At 42.1% G+C, this 21,916-nt stretch overlaps 1 protein-coding gene across 1 annotated transcript in view; it reads right to left on the minus strand.

Annotated features, from left to right (window-relative positions):
• The window catches only part of pou2af2 (POU class 2 homeobox associating factor 2), a 59,733-nt gene that overhangs the window by 18,425 nt on the left and 19,392 nt on the right, over positions 1-21,916 (minus strand). Inside the window, exon 2 of the mRNA XM_052039723.1 lies at positions 3,311-3,423. Coding sequence (XP_051895683.1) covers positions 3,311-3,423 — 113 coding nt within the window. The remainder of the gene's footprint in view (positions 1-3,310; positions 3,424-21,916) is intronic.

Genomic DNA, 21,916 nt, shown 5'->3' on the forward strand with positions numbered 1-21,916 from the left:
GGAAAAGTTTCTTACTATCTACCCCATCTCTGCCAATGTTTCAAAATTAAAGTGAAATGTGTTGCTGTATTTGTTTCTGAGAAGAGTTATTATATATTGAAATGATAGATATAAATATAATGGTGAATAAAAATAATCAGCCAGTTCACAGTTGTTGGAATACACACTGATGTTCAATTATCCAAACATTTTCACAGCAACTGCCAAAAAATGACAGACCCCACTGATCTTCAGAACTGTGCAAGTTTTTGCACCCCTGGCTGCAAAGGCTGGGAAAAAGAAGGATTTCCTTCTTCACCTCCCTAAACAACTTGTTTTATGTGGTATTCTTAATAAGATAAACCCCCAAGGGACTTAATAGGAATATTATATCGGGGAGGTCACCCAAAGCTTGATTAAAAAATTAGGTTTCAAGAAAACAACAAGACAACATGGTGACTTGATTTATGAGGAAAAGGGCAGCTATCAGGGTAGGCAGTGAATAAACTGAGTCTCTGAATTAACACAAGAATATGAAGTCTATGATCTTTGGGACTAGGCTAACCATTTGGGAATAGCCATTTTTGTTTTATATAAGCAATAAAAATCATTTGTATAATTCCTTTTAGAAACTTTATCAGGCAAAATTTAACATGAAGCTGGATAAAGAGAGACTCAAATGGATGATTCAATACTTGGTCATTTGAATTGTAAGAAAAACTGAAAGGAGGAGAGAAAATGAGGGTGCTTCAGGTGAGGCAACTGAGGTGGGAGAGGAGATAAGGTCGTAGGCAGCAGGAGGTGGAACCAGCACTGGTGCTGCCACATTATGTGTGAGGTCCCCCTGAAAATATCACCAGGCTTGTCTCCCTGACCTTATTCCTCTTCTCCTTGCGCAGGTCCTCGAGGTGGAGAATGACTTGGTTCCACTCTGGCATTTTGAAGACTGGAAGATACTTGTGCCTGAATTACTTTAATGTGAGATGACAGTTGCACACATAATCTTGACAGAGTGAGATCTTAATCCAATGGCAAGGAAGCCACGGCAAAGAGATCAAACCTTGTGCACATGTGCACATACACACACACACACACACACACACACACACACACACACACACACACACACACACACACACGCATAAGATACGATATAAGATATTCATTTATGAGTCACATATACATCGAAACACACAGTGAAATGCATCTTTATGCATTACTGAGATTGTGCTGGGGGCAGCCCACAAGTGTCGCCATGCTTCCAGCACCAACATAGCATGTCCACAACTCCTAACCTGTACGTCTTTGGAATGTAGGAGGAAACCAGAGCACCTGGAGGAAACCCACACAGACACGGGGAGAACATACAAACTCCTTACAGACAGCGGCAGGAAATGAACCCGGATCGCTGGCGCTGTAATAGCGTTATGCTAACTGCTACACTACCGTGCCGCCCCGATCATCCACACATCCTTGGACACATCATATGGGCACAAACACACACACTGCCTACATCCTCTTCCTCGCCCCCTTTCCATTACCATTCCAACTCTCACTACCCTAATCAACGTACAGAACATGGCAACCAATCTGCACACAAACAGCAGTCACAAATGGCAATGTCACAATATCCAGGTAGTTTGTTGCAATGGTGTTTGGATAAAATAAATTTCAGCCAACACATTGGGGAGACTACCCCTGCTCTTCTTTGAAATCATTCCATGGGACCTGTTTGCATTCACTCAAGGCATCAAGAAGCATCTTTGGCCTTATCCAGAACCAAAAGAGCAAATAGCAGCTGCATTTCCTACTCTTCATAAGTATTTCATTGGTCATAAAGCATGGTTGGATATCCTGAAATGTAAGACTTTCTTTCTTTCAAAGTAACTCTGCTTCCCACCCCTTGCCAAGGCTGGCCAGCTCACTTGATGGCTGTAAAACACTCTGAGGCATCGTAAGACCATGATTGAAATGAAGTTTTTCTCTTCTGTTCCTTCAGATAAATGACTGGGTTGAAGGAATACATTGCCACGTTCCCCAGGGAATGGTAGCTCCATTAGTTTGAAGCCATTCACCAGTGCCAAGAGTAGGTTATAGTTCTATGCACATAAATACAACCTTGGCAAGAGACCCCAAAATACAATTTCCTTGGGGCAACATTTTGACCTTCTTGCCAATGTAATCATTGGAAAGTTTGCATATCAGCCCCAGTATCTGGATCTGGTGAACTAGCCTTTGGGAGGGGACAACCAAATTTCACAGAGAAATTTGAATGTCATTTGCGAGAAGCTGTGCTTCCTGGTATTGGGACTGCATGCTTCACCGGTTCACTGTGGCAAATATGAAAATTAATTCATCAAAAGCTTGAACTCAGTTGGTAGAAGATGAAGAAAGATAAAACCAACTGCATAAATATTGTGGCGGTGAGGCATTTTTGTAAGAAACTTCTGCCTCAAATTACCTCAACCCTTTGACTATGAAATACCTGATCATCTCCCCTTTCTGTAGCCCAAATTAAATACAATAATTATTCAGGCTTTCCATTCTAATGATGTCATTAATATATCCATTTGAAATTTCAGTTTAATGATCATTCTCCAGAGATCTTATTTTAGCTCATATTTAATAATAATTATAATTTGATATGCATTTTGCCCAAGAGATTAATTCTAAAATAGCTTGAGATCATCCTTTTGCTTCTTTTTATATCACCATTTAATCTTTAACAGATTTATAATTTGGGGCACAATATATGAGGAGGTGTGAGGAAAATCTTTTTCATGTGGAAAATAGTCATGATCTGAAATTGGTTACCTGAACAACAGGTGGAAAGAGAGTGAATCAGACCCCGAGGATGGGAATTGGATGGGCATTTGAGAGATAATCATCTACAGGGTTACCGGGAGGGACAGCAGGAGGATGGAGCTGACACATTTGCTTCACTAGGAGTCAGCAGGGATTCGATGGGCTGAATATCCTCCTTTCTTTACAGAACAATCTATGATTCTATGAATGAGTTAAGTGCTCACATGGAAAACTGCCAAACGCTTGAAACAAGTTTATTCCTTGAGGATTTTACTCTCAAATTCTACTCCTCAGAAATGAAATAAACCAAACAGACAATAATTTTAAGGTCAAGAACTCATAAATTAGCCAGGACAATATTTTAAATTTTTTTGTTCTTCCAGTTTTAACATCTAGACCTACCCAGATCTGAGATTAAAATGAAAGGTTCAGGCGCCCACAGAAGATCTACGGGAAGCTTTATTCCTTGTTTATACTTTAACCCAAACACTTGTAGAGAGGAAAGTGCATCCATTCTCGTACTTACATTATACTTGAAGGGCACATTAGTCTGTCGTGACCTTTTCTCTGCCAGCAGATCTTTAACCGTGTGCTTGACTCGGACTCCCTGATAAACACGTTTCGAATGTTCCGATGGAACTGTTAAAAAAGTAAAAATAAAATATAAAAGGAGAAACCTGAATTGGTTAAACACTTTGATGATTGCGAGACCTTTTCCTCGCGTATCCTGCTCTGAATGGCAAAGGCTGTGAATGGTGTCAAGCATTTAAACATTAACAAAGATGTAAGCAAATGTAATGCACACATACAAATATAGGAGCAAATAATTTGGGGAAGGGACAATATTGTTGTGGTGATCAGGACAGATCAGATTAAATTTATTCTTTTTTTCAGGCAAAAGTAAAGGGAGACTAATCGGGGATGGGAACATTGGACAGTATTTCTCTTCCTAACCAAAGGGACAGAAGCCAAGCAAACAGATGTAAGTGTTGCACATACCCTTCAGATCTGGGCAGGTGGTGAAATTTACATGTTACTGTGTACTTGCTCTACACCTTTCATAGTCACCTGTTTGTTGACAAAGAGCAAGATCAGGAGAGAGAGGTGGTTTGAGGAGGTTTCAACACCTCGATCTAAATGAGTCATAGAGTTGTACAGCACTGAAAAAGTCCCTTTGACCCATACGTGTCCATGCTGACCATGGTATATATTCAAGCTAATCCCCTTTCCCAGCACTTGGCCCACATCCCTCTAAACTCTTGTCATCCACTGACCTGTCCACATAGTTGTTTCCATCTTGCATTAATACCAAGGTCACCGTGTGAGTTTGGGAAAGAGCCTCAACATGCTGGAATGTCCTGTGGGCACACTAGTTGCCCGCAGGCCTAACTCACCCTCACTGCCTGTCCTGATACGAAGGCTGGCTGAGCCATCCCTTCAGTTTGTTCTGTGAGCCGTGCAGCCAACAAGCCTTGGAGGTTGGATATTGAGGCCCGATCTCAGGAATGCCCCACAGGTCTTTGTCGCCAAAGGTCCTTTTCAATGTCTGACGGTCAGATCTGAACCAAAGTGGTGAGAGTTCTAAGACCATCCCTCATGGACAAAGTGAACTCAATAACTTTCAAAAGTCTGACTATATGGATTCCCCAGGAACCTTTGAAACAATGAGAATTTCAATGTTCAGCATAGATTAGCCCCTCTGCACTCTATAGACATTTTTGTTGTTTAAAACTACACTTTATTCATAAAATATATACAAGGAATACAATGCAATCAGTACATGTCTTCCTTACATTCATTATGCCATCTAATCGATATGTTCATTGGGCCATCAGACCAGTACATTCGATTTACAATGCATCAATACCACTCATGTTTTCTTTTTAAACCAGATATCCATGAAGCGTATTAAAGGCTGTTGCACAGAGCCCAGCTCTTCAGTGTCTAGTGACAGCAGGACCCTATACTGTGGTCCTTCCCCACAGTTGCTTCACCGAGCTTCAGTGCATCTACTCCTGCACCCTGGCGTGTGCCAGATGGCAACATTCACTTACTGACATCCCCCTACACTACAAGACCAACAGGTTTCGGGCAGACGAATGTACGTTTTTTACTGAGTTAATGATTTTCAGCAACAGTTGATGTTTGTTTCAGTACACGTCGCTGAGAACAGCACACTGATCACTGAGTCCTCTGTTACACAACTGCCTGGGGCAAAGATACTACTGAATTGGGAGCTCCAGGCTCCGGTACAACTAGCATCCAGTTTGGCTGCAACCCATACTGCTCCAAACACCTTTACGTGCAATGAGTGACAACGTATAAAGTAACAAAGTGGACAGGTAGATAATTTACATTTTGATGTGTATGTTTTTTCAGGTATCATTAATAAAAATAAGTTATCTACTTAACATCTAGGTAAATGTAATGAGCATAATGATATGGGCCATTAATAATTTATATTAATTAATGTATGTCTTTTCAACTGTCTGGCTAGTGTTTTGAAACTTCTAGTACCTGTCTGTTTCTGTTTTTATTTCAGATTTCCTGCATTTGTGGCTTTTCGTTCTTTGCCAGATAAAGAGAGGCTGTCTAATTGTTTATTGTACTAACAATCAGGAGGTGCCATCAGTTGTAGCACGGGTTTAATCTAATAACATTTGATAAAACTGCAGGTGTCACAGCAGATAAAAGATCACACTTTGTGCGGACATAGAATGTAAGACCATTCTCCCACCCACTATTTGTTGAACTATATCCTTCTAGAACCACAATAACATAAAAAAATGGAAACATGGAAATGAAAGATTTCCTTGTTAATTGTTACATAGAACAGTACAGCACATGATGCCAACTTAAACTAATTCCTTCTGCCTGCACATGAACCATATCCCTCCATTCTCTGCATATTCATGTGCCTATCTAAAAGCCTCTTGAATGGAACTATTGTATCTTCTTCCATGACCATCCCTGGAACCCTGTTCCAGGCACCTACCAACTCTATGTAAAAACCTGCCCGGCACCTCTCCTTTAAACTTTCCCTCTCTCACCTTAAACTTATACCTTCTAGTTTTCGACATTCCTACCATAGGAAAAGATGATTCTGGCTGTCTACCCTATCTCTGACTCCCATAGTAGGATAGACAGTTCCAGAGAAGCTCCAGAGGAAGCAATCCAAGTTTGTCCAACCCCTCATAGTTAATATCTTCTAATTCAGGCAGGATCCTGGTAAACCTCTTCTAAACCCTCTCCAAAGCCTCCACATCCTTCCTGTAATGGGGAGACCAGAACTACATATGATACACTAAGTGCAACCTAACCAAAGTTTCATACAGCTGCAACATGACTTCCTGACTCTTATACTCTATGGTCCTAGTGATGAAGGAAAGCATGCCTTACACCTTCTTTACCACCCTATCTACCCGTGTTGCCACTTTCAGGAAAGTGTGGACTTCGACCCCAAGATCCCTCTGTATATCAATGTTGTTAAGGGTCCTGCCATTAATTGTATACTTTCCTCTTACATTTGACCTCCCAAAGCACAACCCCTCACACTTGCCCAGTTGATGATTGGCTTGTGAATTGTTGACGATGAACAACTTTTAAAAGACAGTTGGGCAGGTACATGGATTGGAAAGGTTTAGAAGGTTATGGGTCAAACACTGGCAAATGGGATTAGCTTGGATGGGGTGTCTTGGTCGGCATGGACCAATTGGGCTGAAGGGCCTGTTTCCATGCTGTATGAACCTATGACTCTATTAGCTTGTGAAATTTATGCACCAACAAATTACTGTCCTGTTTTAGTTGATACATTTAGCATTAAATTACCATTATTGAGAATGGCACTTGAATTAGCACTATGGTAAAATTACATGTGCAAGATCCCAAGAAGGATGCTTTCCAACTCCAAACACTCAGCTACTCCTAAAAAAATCATGAGGCAAGGACTTTGAAATGCCAATCATCATGTTTTTCAATACTGGGAAAAGTTCCACAGGAGACATTCAATATATTGGACAGGTAGGTCATTAGTTAAGTATCAGGTCTGGAGAATGTGAATTGAATATAAATGCAACATTACAGCTGATAAGCATGTGAAGAATAATGTACTCAATAATACAGACATATTCAGTACAGAAAATATCAAAATATCAATTATTTCTGAATTATATAAATTAAAGTTTCGAACACTATTCTCCAAACAGCAACTGATGTTGGGATAATTGTTACATTTCTACCTGAGCTTTGTAGACTTTGGTTAACCAAAGGTATTAAGCATTATGGGGAAAGGTCAAATATACGGAGTTAGGTGGTGCAAGAGACTGCAGATGCTGGAATCTGGAGCAACAAACAAACAAACTGCTGGAGGAATTCAGCGGGTTGAACAGCATCTGTGAAGGAAAAGCAATTGTCGATGTTTTAGGTTGAAACCCTGCATCAGGACTTATGCAGGGTTGATGCAGGGTTTCCACCTGAAATATTGACAATTGCTCCCCCCCTCCACAGACATTTCTTGACCCACTGAGTTCCTCCAGCAAATTTTTTGTTGTGTGGAGTTAGGTAACAATCTTATTGAATGGCAGAAGAGCCTTGGGTGTTGAATGGCCTTTGCCCACAGCTAAGTATGAAGACAGACACATTGTGCAAGTTATTTAACTTGTAATGACAATGGTCGTGATAGATTACACAGTTCATTAGGTAAGAAAACAGCTTGCTAGAGGCAATTCAAGTTTTATCAATGGCCACAATTTTATACCAATTAGACTGTACTTACAGAAGCCAACCAATAAAATAGATCCAGGTGTGAAGAGATTAAGGCAAAGCAATTTTAAAAGACTGACAGAAGTGTGATAATTAGATTAAGTATAACATATTTCTGGTCATGTTAATCTTAGTGACTTCTTTGATCTCAGGAAATGAGACAAAGAGTAACATTTATGAAGACGTTGGATGTAGGACAACTCCTACTAAGATGGGGCTGAGAGCAAAACAAAGATGTAAGATATGAAGAAGTATAAAGTGATACATTCAGAGCTTGAAGGAAAACAATTGAAGTAGGACATAGGACGCAGCTTCACACTGGTGAAAAACGAACAGGTTTAGTATCAGCAAGAATTTCTTCAGTCACAGAGGAGCCAGCTGGAAACTGTGAGGAGGTTTCTGTAAGTGTTTTTTATTATTGGCTTTCTGTGTCCATATTTATCCTGTCATCGTGTTCTTCGAGCTAGAAGTTATTTTCAACATTCAGTGCTAACCATAGTAGTGATATCACTTAAGGCTGATAAGGATAACAATGATTTACATAGAATTACAAAGAATTCCATGGAATGCATCATACAAAAGCAGACCATTCAACCCAAACCGCAGATGTGATGCTCCACCTCCTTCCTCAACTAACTCAACATCAACCTCCATTCCTTTTTCACTCATGTTCTCAGTTAGCCTGCCCATAAATTCATCCACACTATTCACCTCAACTTCTCAGTGTTAACAAGTTCCATACTCTTGTCAAATTGTGAGTCATATAGGTGCCATATAATGGGCACTATAGATTCTCTCTTCTCTCCTCTTCCATTAGGTAGAAGATACAGGTGCCAGAGGGCACGTACCACCAGGCTTAAGGACAGCTTCTACCCCACTGTGATAAGACTATTGAACGGTTCCCTTATACAATGAGATGGACTATGACCTCACGATCTACCTTGTTGTGACGTTGCACCTTATTGCACTGCACTTTCTCTGTAGCTGTGACACTTTGCTCTGTACTGTTATTGTTTTTACCTGTACTACTTCAATACACTTTGTACTAACTCAATGTAACCGTACTGTGTAATGAATTGACCTGTAAGATCAGTTTGTAAGACAAGCTTTTCACTGTACCTCGGCACAAGTGACAATAATAAACCAATACTAATACCAATACCAATACCAAGATTCTAATGCCAGCAGTAACAAATAACTCTGGATAATAGACCTTTTAAAGATTGCTTTGTAGTAAGTAAATACAGCTGCCCTACTGCCACAAAACAATATTAATTATTTACCAAATGCGATATATCATTGGATAGAAACTTTATCCCCAACTGCAGTTTTTTTTGTGTTGTTGAATGAATGGATATTGTTTTAAAAAATTGTTACTAGGGTCCTGTACATGGAGTTTTGACTGCTGTTTATCCCAGTAGGTCTTAGTCTATTCCCTTTTAACTAGCAACACAATTTCAAGTTCACTAGCTGTCCGGACACACAACTCAGCCAAAGGAGGTTACATTATTGACAATGCACTGAAGCCTCAACAAAGTCTATCATGTACATTCCAAACAATTTGATTCTGATGGTTCAGGGCCACTTCTGATCATTTTTAATCAGCTGTAACTGCAGCACACGTCATTCAGTAAAAGAGCCATTGACACCTGCAAAGTTATCAATTTAATACCCTGAACTGAACTATATGGTGCCGGTGTAATATATGATATGGCAAGGTTGATTTACCAGGTAAGCCTTTGACAGAGCTCTGAGCATTCATAGCATCTGTTTTCTAATTGTGTGGTGTTTATTTTTCAAAGAAAGGTTCATTAAAATAATTAATGCAATTTTAAAACCTTCCTGAAGTTTATCAGATCAATAAACTGTTATCAATTCACACATTGAAATCTATCTTCTGAATCTGTTGTGGGATAAAATAAAAGACACTTACTTTTCTGAATTATCAAGATATTATGCAATAGCGTGACTGAGCAGAGGTTTTGGGCCTAAACAGAGATAAATGTGTGCTTAACTGCACTGTAATTCAAAGTAATTAATTCAATGTGAAGTTCTTGGGTCTGCTTTTGAAAAACTTCATAAGGAATATTGTGAATTACAAATCTGTTCATTGCACACTGTAAGACACCAAATCCTCAACTTCCAATCTGCTTAATTGGCTATGAACTGCTTGGATACATTTTGAGAAACATGATAACACTGTAAAAGTTCAAACATTCTTGTAAATAGCAACTTATACTTACAAACACTAATACTTAGCATTTCACAATATACAATCTAAAGCACTGGCTTTCTATTGTGCAAAGGTTATTTGCTTTTAATGTCTTGGTTTCCATTCCCAAGAATTATTCTTAAAGAGTCATAAAGAGATGCAGCACAGATATTAGACATTCGTTCCACCAAGTTATCACTGGCCATCAGCCAACAACCACCCATTTACACTAATCCTACAATAATCTCATTACTTTTCTTCTCACATTTCCATCACCTCCCTCGGGTTCTGCCACTCACCTACACACAAAGGTCAATTTACAGAGACCAATTAACATTCCAAACCACACATCTTTGGGATGCTGGAGGAAAATGGAGCACCTGGAGGAAACCCACACTGTCACAAGGAGTAACAAACACAAAAAGTGCTGGAGGAACTCAGCAGGTCAGGCAGCATCTATGGAGAGAAATAAACAGTCGACGTTTCAGGTCGAGATCCTTCATCAGGACTTGAAAGGAAGAGGACAGAAGCTGGCTTAGATGCTGCCTGACCGGCTGAGTTCCTTCAGCATTTTGTGTGTGTTGTTCCAATATGCAAATTCCACCAGACAGTACCCAAGATCAGGAATGAACCTGGGTTGCACCACTATCCCACTCGCATCTACCTTTAGAATCCTTTAGGGTCTTATGTGTTTCAATAAGATTGCCCTTCATTCTTATATCCTCCAAAGAATACAGACCCAACCTGTTTAGCCTCTCTTGACAGTACAGAGCCTCACATCCCAGGAATTAGTCTGGTGAATTTCCTTTGGACTGCCTCCAATGCTACTGCATTCTTACTAAAAGGACCAAAGCTGCGTGCTGTACTCCTGGTGTGGCCTCACCGGTGCTCTATATCATTGTAACAAAGTTCCCCATTTCTAAACTCCAATCCTTTGCATTAACAACCAATATACAATTTGACTTAACTATTTGATGCACATGCCTGCTAGCTTTTTGTGATTCATGAACAGGAACACCTAGATCGCTCTGTACTTTATTTATATGTTGTCTCTCTGCGTGCAATTTAAAACACAGAACATAGAACATGGAATAGTACTGCACAGGAACAGGCCCTTTGGCCCATCACGCTAATAACACCTGATCTCTTCTGCCTGCACATGGCCCCTGTCCCTCCATGTCCCTCCATCTGCAGATCCATGTGTCTATCAAAAAGCCTCTGAAATGCCTCTATCGTATCTGCCTCCACCACCACCCCTGGCAGCGCATTCCAGGCACCCCATAACGGAATAACGCATAATGGAAATCGCATTAAACTTATTGGATAGAAGGAAACATTGTAATTTAACAAGTTAGCATTGATAATGGGCGAGGTTGATATATATTGTGAGGTGTGTTACAATGGTGCAGGCAGCCACAAGGAGCAGTGTGGTGAATGTGGCTGTTGCTGTTTTTTGGCAGGCAATGTATGTTCTGTTTGAGTTCTCTAATACTGTGGACAATGCAACTGCTGTGCACTTTGGTGAGGAACAAGATGATAGCCCAGGGTTTTGCAAGTTGTCAGATGTTCACAGATCATCTCATCTCAAGCTCACCGGTTCATACTGCAAGTCAAGGATGATAGACTTTGCAACAGTGCCTTATCTCATAATGTCACAAAGGTAATTATGGGTTTATGTTTCAATTCCTCATGTATTGTATCTGCATCATCTGCAAATTCTAGCCATGGCCAAATTAACAACATAGAATTCAGAGGTAATTTTTTTTAACGCAGAGAGAAATGAAAATTTGGAACATAAAATGATTGAAGCAAATTACATTCCTGCACTTAAAGGGAGATGATGCTTCAAGAAAGTGAACAGAGTAATGGGATTTGGACACAATAGAGACAGATACCATAAAATTCTGTTAATCTGCTATCTAACCATTCTAAAATTCAGCATCTGGCTCCCCAGGTAAGGTGGAACGTCCCACACTCTCTTTCCTACTGAGCTCCCTGGAAAATTTACTATAATGCTGTATAACTTCTAAAAAAAATGAATTCAAGGTGTGTTGGGTTAATGATAAGAATAGCATCCAGTAGTCGGGAAAATCTTCCAGTCCGGCATCACCAAATATGCTGGATTATCAGAGTTTTGCTGTAATAAATGTAGGGAGAGGCATGTTTTCTATTTACACCAGTTGACATCAATGGGTTGTTTCTATAATACAGCGTAATCCAATCAGATTCTGAAACCTACACACAGCTATCAAGGTCAGTGAGTTGGAGTTGAAAGGGGCTTGTAGGCAGAATGTTTTTTTTAAACAATTTCCTCTTGCAAACAAGGAGTTTTGTTACATTTGTACCAGTGGAATTTGCTGTTGAATTTTATATCTTACCAGCACTGTAAATTATTGAGCTGAATGGATCAACTATGCTTTGAAATGGCCTGGGAAATATTGCAACCATTTTTTTATTCCTCCGTCTCCCAACCCACCACCTCTAATGTTCATCAGGATGCCCGGGGCTCCATTTCTCTGTGTGGAAAGAAATGTGGCAAGGAATGGCATAATGTCTACTTAATGCAGCTTGTTGACTGTGGTTGGGGTGACCTTAGTTCAGATGTGGAGGCTAGGTAGCTTGAACATCTTCCATTTGTCCTCCAGGTCACCTCCACTCCAGCTGGAAGCTCGTTGGAGGTGAAGTACATCATTGCAATGAGAATGGTTGACACCAGTTTGCGCTAAGATTGGATCATAGCCTGCATGCCTTTCATGCAGAGGGCATAAGATAAGAGGCAAATATCCGTTCACAGCCAAATTTGAGGAAAATGCTACTCAGTTCCTTTCAAATGACAGAGGTTTTAGTGAGGTCAAAAAAGCCTAAATATAATGGTTGTGCTGCTCTTGAATTTTTCTTAGAGTTAATGTATGACGAAGCTTATGCCTCTACAGATGGACGTTATCCACACTCAGTTTGGGAAGCAGCTCCTCAGCCTTTGGGAAGATCCAAATGGGGAGGACCCTGACAATGACTCTCCCTGCAGCACACAGCAAAGTGAGAGACCCTTGATCACAATGTCCTCTGGCATGTCCTCCCCTTTCCACATATAGGCAATGAAGTTGTGAACTTATGGCTTTAGAGTTGCAGCAGATACCAAAGTCTTGCAGTTATTTGGTCAGCGTATGGCCATTTCGAATTCTTGCCGGTCCGGAGTGGCAACATGGCTGTACTGGAAAGTTCAAAGTGGAACAGAGACAAGGTCAGAGACGCAGTTGAGGTGTTCCTCTCACGTGCTCACTGATAAAGCTCTCTTCTAACTTGGCTTTCAGTGTGGTCGTCCTTTGTATGTTTGGACTGTAAATGACAATGCTAAAGAATGAGCAATGTTGAGGCTGTCAGTAAGTTGCATGATCTGCAGCACTCCTTCCATCCTTCACCTGTTCCTTAGGGTACAGGTTTTCTGTTGGGTCTCAGCCGTTCTTTGAGAAATGTTTATTTTATCTTGAGGTGGAGTTTCCAATCCAAGACCACTCTGCACTCAGAAATAATTAGTTGCTGGATTTCCCAATTATTCCCATCAAATCAGTCGCGGTATTTTTGGTAGAGAAACCAAGAGTTTCTTCACAGCTGCTACTGGTGGTGGACGTCAGGGGCTTGTGTCGGTTATAAGTCAAAAAAATCTGTGAATGCTGCATAACTAAAATAAAAAAAGAAAATGCTGAAAATACTCGGCAGGTCAGGCAGCATCAATGGGAAAAGAAACAGAGCTAATGTTTCAGTTCTCTTCCAACAGATGCGGCCTGACCTGCTGAGTATTTCCAGCATTTTCTGTTTTTGCTTCTGTTCATTAGAGGTCATTAGGCTGTCTGTCAAGCATTCTCTGCAGACACACAAACTGCTGGAGGAACTCAGCAGGTCAGGCAGCATCTGTGGAGGGAAATGGACAGTCAATGTTTCAGGTCCAGATGAAGCATCTCGTCCCAAAACGTCAACTATCCACTTCCCTCCACAGGTGCTGCCTGACCCACTGAGTTCCTCCAGTGATTTGTGTGTTGCTCCAGATTCCAGCATCTGCAGTCTCCTGTGTCTCCATTCTCCGCAGACAGATGTCTTTGCAGGGTCCCTAACATCTTCAGCATTGGTTTTCCTGTGGCAGCTTCTCAGCTGCTGCTGCTGCTGTTGTTTTGATAGAAATAAAAGAGCAAATTAGACAGCGGTCAGTCCAATCATCATTGGTACTTGCCACATGCAGCAAATGTAGGCAACATTAAGGTCTCTCACTTGGATGAAAACATCATCTAACAGGTAGCAGTGCCTAGAACAGCTTTGAAGTCATGTGTTTGTCTCTCTGACAAAGCTAAGGTGTTGGTTATAATGAGACTGTTCTCATTTTGTTAGTAAGAAAACTCTATTGGAGGTAACAACCCCATTTTAAAGTTACCCAGGAGGATCAGTTTGCTTCTCTCTGGGACATGGGCCTAAATATTTTTAAGATTGGAGTAGAAGTCCTCTTTGGCTTCATCTGTAGCTTCCAAGGTGGGGCACTGAAGACTGTAGCATGCTGCTGCTTCATTAGAGTGAGCAACAGGGTCATGAGATTTTAATTTAAATGGTGATGATGCTGAGATGCCAGAGCAGATCATTCTCCACAGAAACCCTCACCCCAATAAAGACAACGTACCTCTTCTGTTTTTCCTTCCAGGGGAAAGTGCAGCCCCTCATTTTTTTCTTTGAGCTGGCCATCACATGCCCATTGTGTCTCACTCAGGGTGACAATGTCGATGTTAAAGCACCTAAGTTCCTGGTCAATGACAGCGTTCAGGTCTGTCGCTGCTGGGATTGTCCGTGAGGGTCCTGACATTCCAGGTCCAAATTTCAAACTGAATGAAAATTGCCAGCGTGTGGCCTCCTTTACTGTGAGAGTAGCCATTTCACACCCATTGCTGCATGGCGTTGGCAGAGTGAGATCTTAGTCCAGAGGTAGTGGGGTTTGAGGAGACCAGACACTGCTGCCTGTGCATGAACACTCACACATGGGTGGGCTCATGTGTCGGCAACTGTCAGTTCACATGCACACCTGTACAGGTGAGTTCATGCTGTTGTCCATGCCCACTACCTCCTGATCAACATCTCCCCTACCCCCTTACTCACTTCACACAGAAGGAGGCCATTCAGCCCATTAAGTCTATAGATTCATAGTGAGCCCTTCAGCCTGCCATGTCTGCACAACATTGAACATCCATCTACACTAATCCCACTTTTCCTTTCCCATAGCCATCAACTCCCCACTCCCCCAAGTTTCCAGCCACCCACCTACAATCGGAGTAACCTGCAGTGGACAAGAAACTTTGGGATGAGGGAGGAAACCAGTACTCTCGGGGGAAACCCACGCAGTCACAGAGGGAACGTACAAACCCCACTTAGACAGCGCCTGAGGTCAGGATCGAACGTGGTTTTCTGGAGCTGTGAGGCAGCAGCTGCACCACTGAGATTTTCTCGAGGACAACTTGGACGACAAACCTTTTCCCAAGGTTCCTCCCAAGGCTGGAGAGCAAAGGAGGATGTGGGAGGAACTTCGGAGTGTGGGGTTGGTGGGGTAAGGGAGAGAGATGTCGCAGTGGGTCAGAACGCGAGTGGTGGCCAGAGCAAAAAAGGAAGGAGGGGATCAAGCAGAAACATTCAAGAGGGAGTCAGATGTAAGTGCTGGAGGAAACTGGTGGCTGGAGGGACTGCCGACGAGGAGGTTCGTGGACAGGTGGGACTGAGAGTGAGAGCAATTAAGGAGTAGATAGATAAGAATGGTTTATGGAGTAAATGGCCTATGTCTATATGTGATGTATGTAATCTGATGTAATAATTATACAGTATAGTAACCTTGAGATAGTAAAATAAATCTCAAGCCATTTCATAGGAGTGTTATCGGACAAAATTTGACATTGGGCAGGATCATGCCTTGAGCCAGCAGGCAGCTCCAGAGAGAAGCAGCCGCCAGCCACTGTGCTCAAGTCAGTTCACTGATGCCTTTTATCATGCACAAGTCATCACAGAGGTCGGGAGGAGTTGGAGATCTGATGCTGGAGAACTTGACCTCCCACTCTGTTGGTGGACTCAGCACTGAGTCAGAGGTGGAGTGCATTCGTGATGATCTGAGGAGCTGGGGGGCGCAGATGTGCTCGACACACATAACACAACCCCTTTCACCCGAGTAGGGTCACTTACCTGATTTGAAAAGGTAAATTGGTTTATTATTGTCATAAGTACCAAGTTATAGTGAAAGACACTGTTTTAACACAGAACATAGAACAATACAGCACAATACAGGCCCTTGAGCCCACATTGTTGTGCCTACCTTTAAACCTCATCTAAGACTATCTAACCCCTTCCTCCCACATATCCCTCTATTTTAAATTCCTCCATATGCCTATCTAGTAATCTCTTGAATTTGACCAATGTACCTGCCTCCACCAGGCAGCGCATTCCATGCCTCAACCATTCTCTGGGTTAAAAACCTTCCTCTGATATCTCTCTTGAACTTCCCACCCACTACCTTAAAGCCATGCCCTCTTGTATTGAGCATTGGTGCCCTGGGAAAGAGGCGCTGGCTGTCCACTCTATCTATTCCTCTTAATATTTTGTACACCTCTATCATGTCTCCTCTCATCCTCCTTCTCTCCAAAGAGTAAAGCTCTAGCTCCCTTAGTCTCTCCTCATAATCCATACTCTCTAAACCAGGCAGCATCCTGGTAAATCTCCTCTGCACCCTTTCCAACGCCTCCACATCCTTCCTATAATGAGGTGACCAGAACTGGACACAGTACTCTAAGTGTGGTCCAACCAGACTTTTACAGAGCTGCATCATTACCTCTCAGCTCTTAAACTCGATCCCTTGACTTATGAAAGCTAACACCCCTTAAGCTTTCTTAACTACCCTATCCACCTGTGAGTGCTTTACGTGCCATCAATACAGATCATTTCATCTCCTCAGTGCACTGAGGTAGTACAAGGGGAAAGCAATAATAGAATGCAGAATATAGTGCAGTGCAGGCAGACAATAAGGTGCAAGGTCATAACGAGGTAGATTGTGAGGTCAAGAGTCCATCTTATTGTACTAGAGGACCGTTGAATAGTCTTTTTTAACAGCAGGAGAGAAGTCTTGGAGCCCGGTTGTGCGTGCTTTCAGGCTTTTGTATCTTCTGCTTCATGGGAGAGGGGAAAGAGAGAATGTCCGGGGTGGGTGGTGTACTGGCTGCTGCTTTACCAAGGCAGTGAGAAGTGTAGAGTCCATGGAGGGGAGGCTGGTTTCTATGATGTGCTGAGCTGTGTCCACAACTCTCTGCAGTTTCTTGTGGTCCCGGGCAGAGCAGTTGCCATACCAAGCCGTGATGCATCCAGATAGGAAGCTTTCTATGGTCCATCAATAAAAGTTGGTGAGGGTCAACAGGGACATGCTGAATTTTTGCGCTGATGCATTCCCAAGATGAGTGCGGGTGGGCAGGATTTTATCTTATTTTATTTAATCTTAATATATGTAATTACTTTCTGTCACATAAGCACATTAAGCATATTTATCATCTTCTAATTGTTTAAAATTTTAATGGCTGTTTTTAAATGTCTCTGAATAAAAAGTCCATTGATAGTGGCAAGCGGTCAAAAGGCTGCCAAGCAGTTGGGGGTATGGTTTCAGGATCCACACCCGAGACCCAGCTGAAGCACTTTGCTTCATGGGATGGCTACAGCAGTGAGACCTGGAGGGAGCACAGGTGGTGAATATGAGGAGCAGTCCAAATTTAGAAAGAATCGGCCAAATACGACAAAGCTTTGTTGAGGAAATAGGGTACATTTATAGCTGAGACACAAGAGACTGCAGATGCTGGAATCTGGAGCAACCAAACAATCTGCTAGAGGAACTCAGCAGGTCGAGCAGCATCTGTGGGGGGAGAGGAATTGTCAGGACTTGACGGAGGGTTTCAACCTGAAATGTCGACAATTCCTTTTCCCCACCCCACAGAGTTCCTCCAGCAGATTGTTACATTTGTAGTTGGAGAGGTGGAGATCCAGAGAAGCATGGAGATTTTAGAAAATTGTAGATTTTCACAGAGAGATCACAGAGGCAGGAAGGGATGAGGCTCCAGAACAATTTGAAAAGCAGGTTGGAAATTCTAAAATTCAGAAGTTTCCCAGCCAGAAGCTGATGCAAGTCAACGAGCACATGTACAATGGGTGAAAGGGACTGGTGAGTTAGGATAGGGGCAGCAGAGATGTGAATGAGCTTGAGTTTTCAGATAGTGAAAGGAGTGAGCCTGGTCAGGTCAATATTGGAATAGCTGAGCCTGCAGGTAGCAAAGATGTGGATGAGGTCCTCAGTGGTATATGCACATCTCATATTTCCTCACAACAGCAAAGGAGGCCTTTCAGCCCATTGAAGCTATGCTGACTCACAGAGCAATCCCATTCCCCCACTAATTTTGCCTGTAACCTATTCTCCTCACATTCCCATCAATGCTTCCCAGGTTCTACCACTCAACTAAGCACTAGAAGGAACTTACAGTGACCAATTAACCTACCAGCCCGCAAATCTTTGGGAGGCGGCAGGAAACCAGAGCACTCGGGGCAATCCCACGGAATCACAGGGAGAACATGCAAACTCTGCACAGACAGACCAAAGTCAGGATTGGACCTGGATCACTGGCACTGTGAAGCAGTGGCTTTACCAGCTGCACCACTGTGCTTCCCATCCAGAAATGCAGATTCCGATGTGCTTGTAATCTTTTTGATGGAGAGAATATGGGGTCAGAAGCTCAGCTCCGGAGCAAGTGGGATGCTGAGTTTGTGAGTAGCCTGAGGGACCAGGTAAAAGGTTGGAGTGGATCGTTTTGGAATGGTTTACAGGAGGGACAGGGATCAAGGGGCTGTGTAATAGAGTCATAGAGTCATACAACACAGAAACAGGCCCTTTGGCCCTACTGGTCCATGCCAACCAAATGCCCAGCCAAGCAAGTCTCATTTGCTCGAGCTTGGCCCATATCCTTCTAAACCTTTCCTAGCCATGTACCCACCCAACTGTCTTTTAAAAGTTGTTATTGTACCTTCCTCAACCACCTCCTCTGGCAACTCATTCCATATACATACCGACCTCTGTGTTAAAAAGTTGCCCCCCCCCACCCAAAGTTCCTATTAAATCTCTTCCCTCTCACTTTAAACCTATGCCCTCTAGTTCTTGATTCCTCAACCCTGGGGAAAAAGACTGAGTGCATTCACCCTATCTATGCCCCTCATGGTTTTATACACCACTATAAGATCACCTCTCAGTCTCCTATGTTCCAAGGAAAAAAGTCCCAGCCTGTCCAACATCTCCCTATAACTCAATGTCTGGAGTCTGGGCAACATCCTCGTAAATCTCTTCTGTACTCTTTCCAGTTTAATAACATCTTTCCTATTGCAGGATGACCAGAACTGAACACAATACTCCAAGTGCAGTCTCTATTGAATCAAAATATTATTTGCCATGTATTCTGACTACTCTGCCTGTTTAATTTACTGGGAATATATCGCTATCAATAGGAAGGATCCATCCATTCCAATTACTTCTTCTCATCGTTTAAGACTTTTTCCCAGGGTGACAATGGCTAACACAAGGGGACATAATTTTAAGGTGATTGGAGGAAGGTATAAGGGGGATGTCAGAGGTAAGTTTTTTACACAGAGAGTGGTGGGTACATGGAACGCACTGCCGGCAGAGGTTGTGGGGGCAGATACATTAGGGACATTTAAGAGACTCTTAGTTAGACACATGAATGATAGAGAAATTGGGGGCTATGTGGGAGGGAAGGGGTAGATAGATCTTAGAACAGGATAAAATGTCGGCACAACATTGTGGGCCGAAGGGCCTGTACTCTGCTGTAGTGTTCTATGTTCGGTATGTTCTAATACATCCTCACAGTTTTGAAAGTAAGACTCAAGCAATCTATTGATTTGCAAGATCTCCAAGAAATTTAATTGTATTAAATTTCTACTCAGTCCATGCAGAATGTCATTCATTTACTGAAACCTTAATATAAACAGATGCCAAGATATTAAAGGAATCATCAATGAATCATATGCAAATGAAATCTTTCAAGTTTTTTCTTAACTAATGCTGTAATCTTACTTTCCTGCAGTACACTGTAACATGGACCTTCATATATCAAGAAAGGAGTGGCTCAAAGGGGGAAATAGATCAGGAAAGCATTTGTTTGAAACCTTTGTTCTGTGAAGTCACCTTCAGCCAGTGGTGAAGCACACCTAAAGGCAGCCACCACTCACTTATGCACAAAGCATCCTTTTAAGGTGGTGCATGGTGTGCTGTTGCAGTTAACCACCGCCCGCACCTGGAGATTGTTTGTTAAGGACTTTATTCAAATACCAGGCCGGCGTGTGTTAAGGTACTTGTTGTTAAATACATTAGAAAAACAAAAGGAAGTATTTTTCTGGGGAAATGGATTTACTAAGAAAAGGTATGCTTATGCTGATAAGAGGAAAGTAAATAATAAATACAATGCAAAATCTGTGCGAATCTGCCTCATCTTGCAAACTTAGTCTCATAATATGACCCTTTGTCTTCACTCACTCAGTGTTGCATGCTGTTTTTATTCATAACCCAATTCTGAGTGACTATTTTTCCAACAGAGGTGGAAGGGGATATAATATTACTCTGGGCTCAGTGAATGCACGGTGCTGGAAGTCAGACTCTCAGCTTCCAGTCTCGTGATGACTAATTTCAGGAGACAACACAAGAACCCTGTAATTTTCCATTTGGTTCTTCCTTCACCCTGAGCAGGGATGGAGTGGGGAATCAGCACCCTGCATTCCATGGTTCAGCTTCGATAAGTAATGGATAGGAAGGCTGTCTCTCCCTTTTCTACCACAATTGAATTGCACTTGCACAAACTCCAGGTTCCAATTTTACTAGCCTTTATTGCTAGGTTCCTAATCATGAATAAACATTTTCTGTGCTCCTTTCGTAGGCGGCTATGGCCTTTATCAAAATAAACATTTCCATTTACCTCTCAGGAGCCCAGAACCAACAGAGTGCTCAGTTTCACTTAATTAGTCTCCAATACTTTTTCAGTTGTGGACACAGCCGAGCACATCCCCTCCTTGGACTCTGTCTTTACCTCTCATTGTCTTGGCAAAGGAGCCAGCATAATCAAAGACCCTACCCAACCAGGACATTCTCTCTTCTCTCCTCTTCCATCGGGTAGAAGATACAGGAGCCTGAGGGCACGTACCACCAGACTTAAGGACAGCTTCTATCCCACAGTGATAAGCCTATTGAATTGTTCCCTTATACGATGAGCTGGACTCTGACTTCACGATCTACCTTGTTGTGACCTTGCATCTTATTGCACTGCACTTTCTCTGTAACTGTGACACTTTACTCTGTACTGTTATTGTTTTTACCTGTACTACATCAATGCACTCTATACTAACTCAATGTAACTGTACTGTGTAATGAATTGACCTGTACAATCGGTATGCAAGACAAGTTTTTCACTGTACCTCGGTACAAGTGACAACAATAAACCAATACCAATACCAATTTACAGTACTTTTACCTGACACAAACTGTGAACCAATGGAGTTCAAAATTCAATAGTCAAACCTGAGTTATACTGTTGACCATTACCTCATATTAATCTCAGCAAGAGAAATAAAACACAGTGTCAAATGATGCCTTGGGGATATCCAAAGCACTCCACTCTGTGTGGATAAACAAAACACATAATTTGCACATAGCAAGATCCCACTAATAGTGATATAAGATCCCAGCTAAACCATTTCAAGTGCAGGCTAAATATTGGTCAGGAGACACAAGTGACTGCAGACGCTGGAATCTGGAGCAACAAACAATATGCTGGAGGAACTCAGCGGGCCGAGCAGCATCTGTGGGGAAGGGAAGGAAGTGTTGATATTTCAGGTTGAAAGCCTGGTCCTGAATTAGGACTTCAACCTGAAACGTCAATAATTCCTCTGTCCCCACAAATGCTGCTCAACCTGATGAGTTCCTCCAGCAGATTAAATATTGGTCAGTACGCTTCTCTTGAAAATATTCATGGGGTCTTTTGCACCCACCTGAACAGACTGATTGAGCTTAATATTTCATCTATACTACACTGAAGTGTCTACTTGAATTCTGAG

Source organism: Pristis pectinata, chromosome 27 (genome assembly GCF_009764475.1).
Source record: "Pristis pectinata isolate sPriPec2 chromosome 27, sPriPec2.1.pri, whole genome shotgun sequence".
NCBI classification, from domain to species: Eukaryota; Metazoa; Chordata; class Chondrichthyes; order Rhinopristiformes; family Pristidae; genus Pristis; species Pristis pectinata.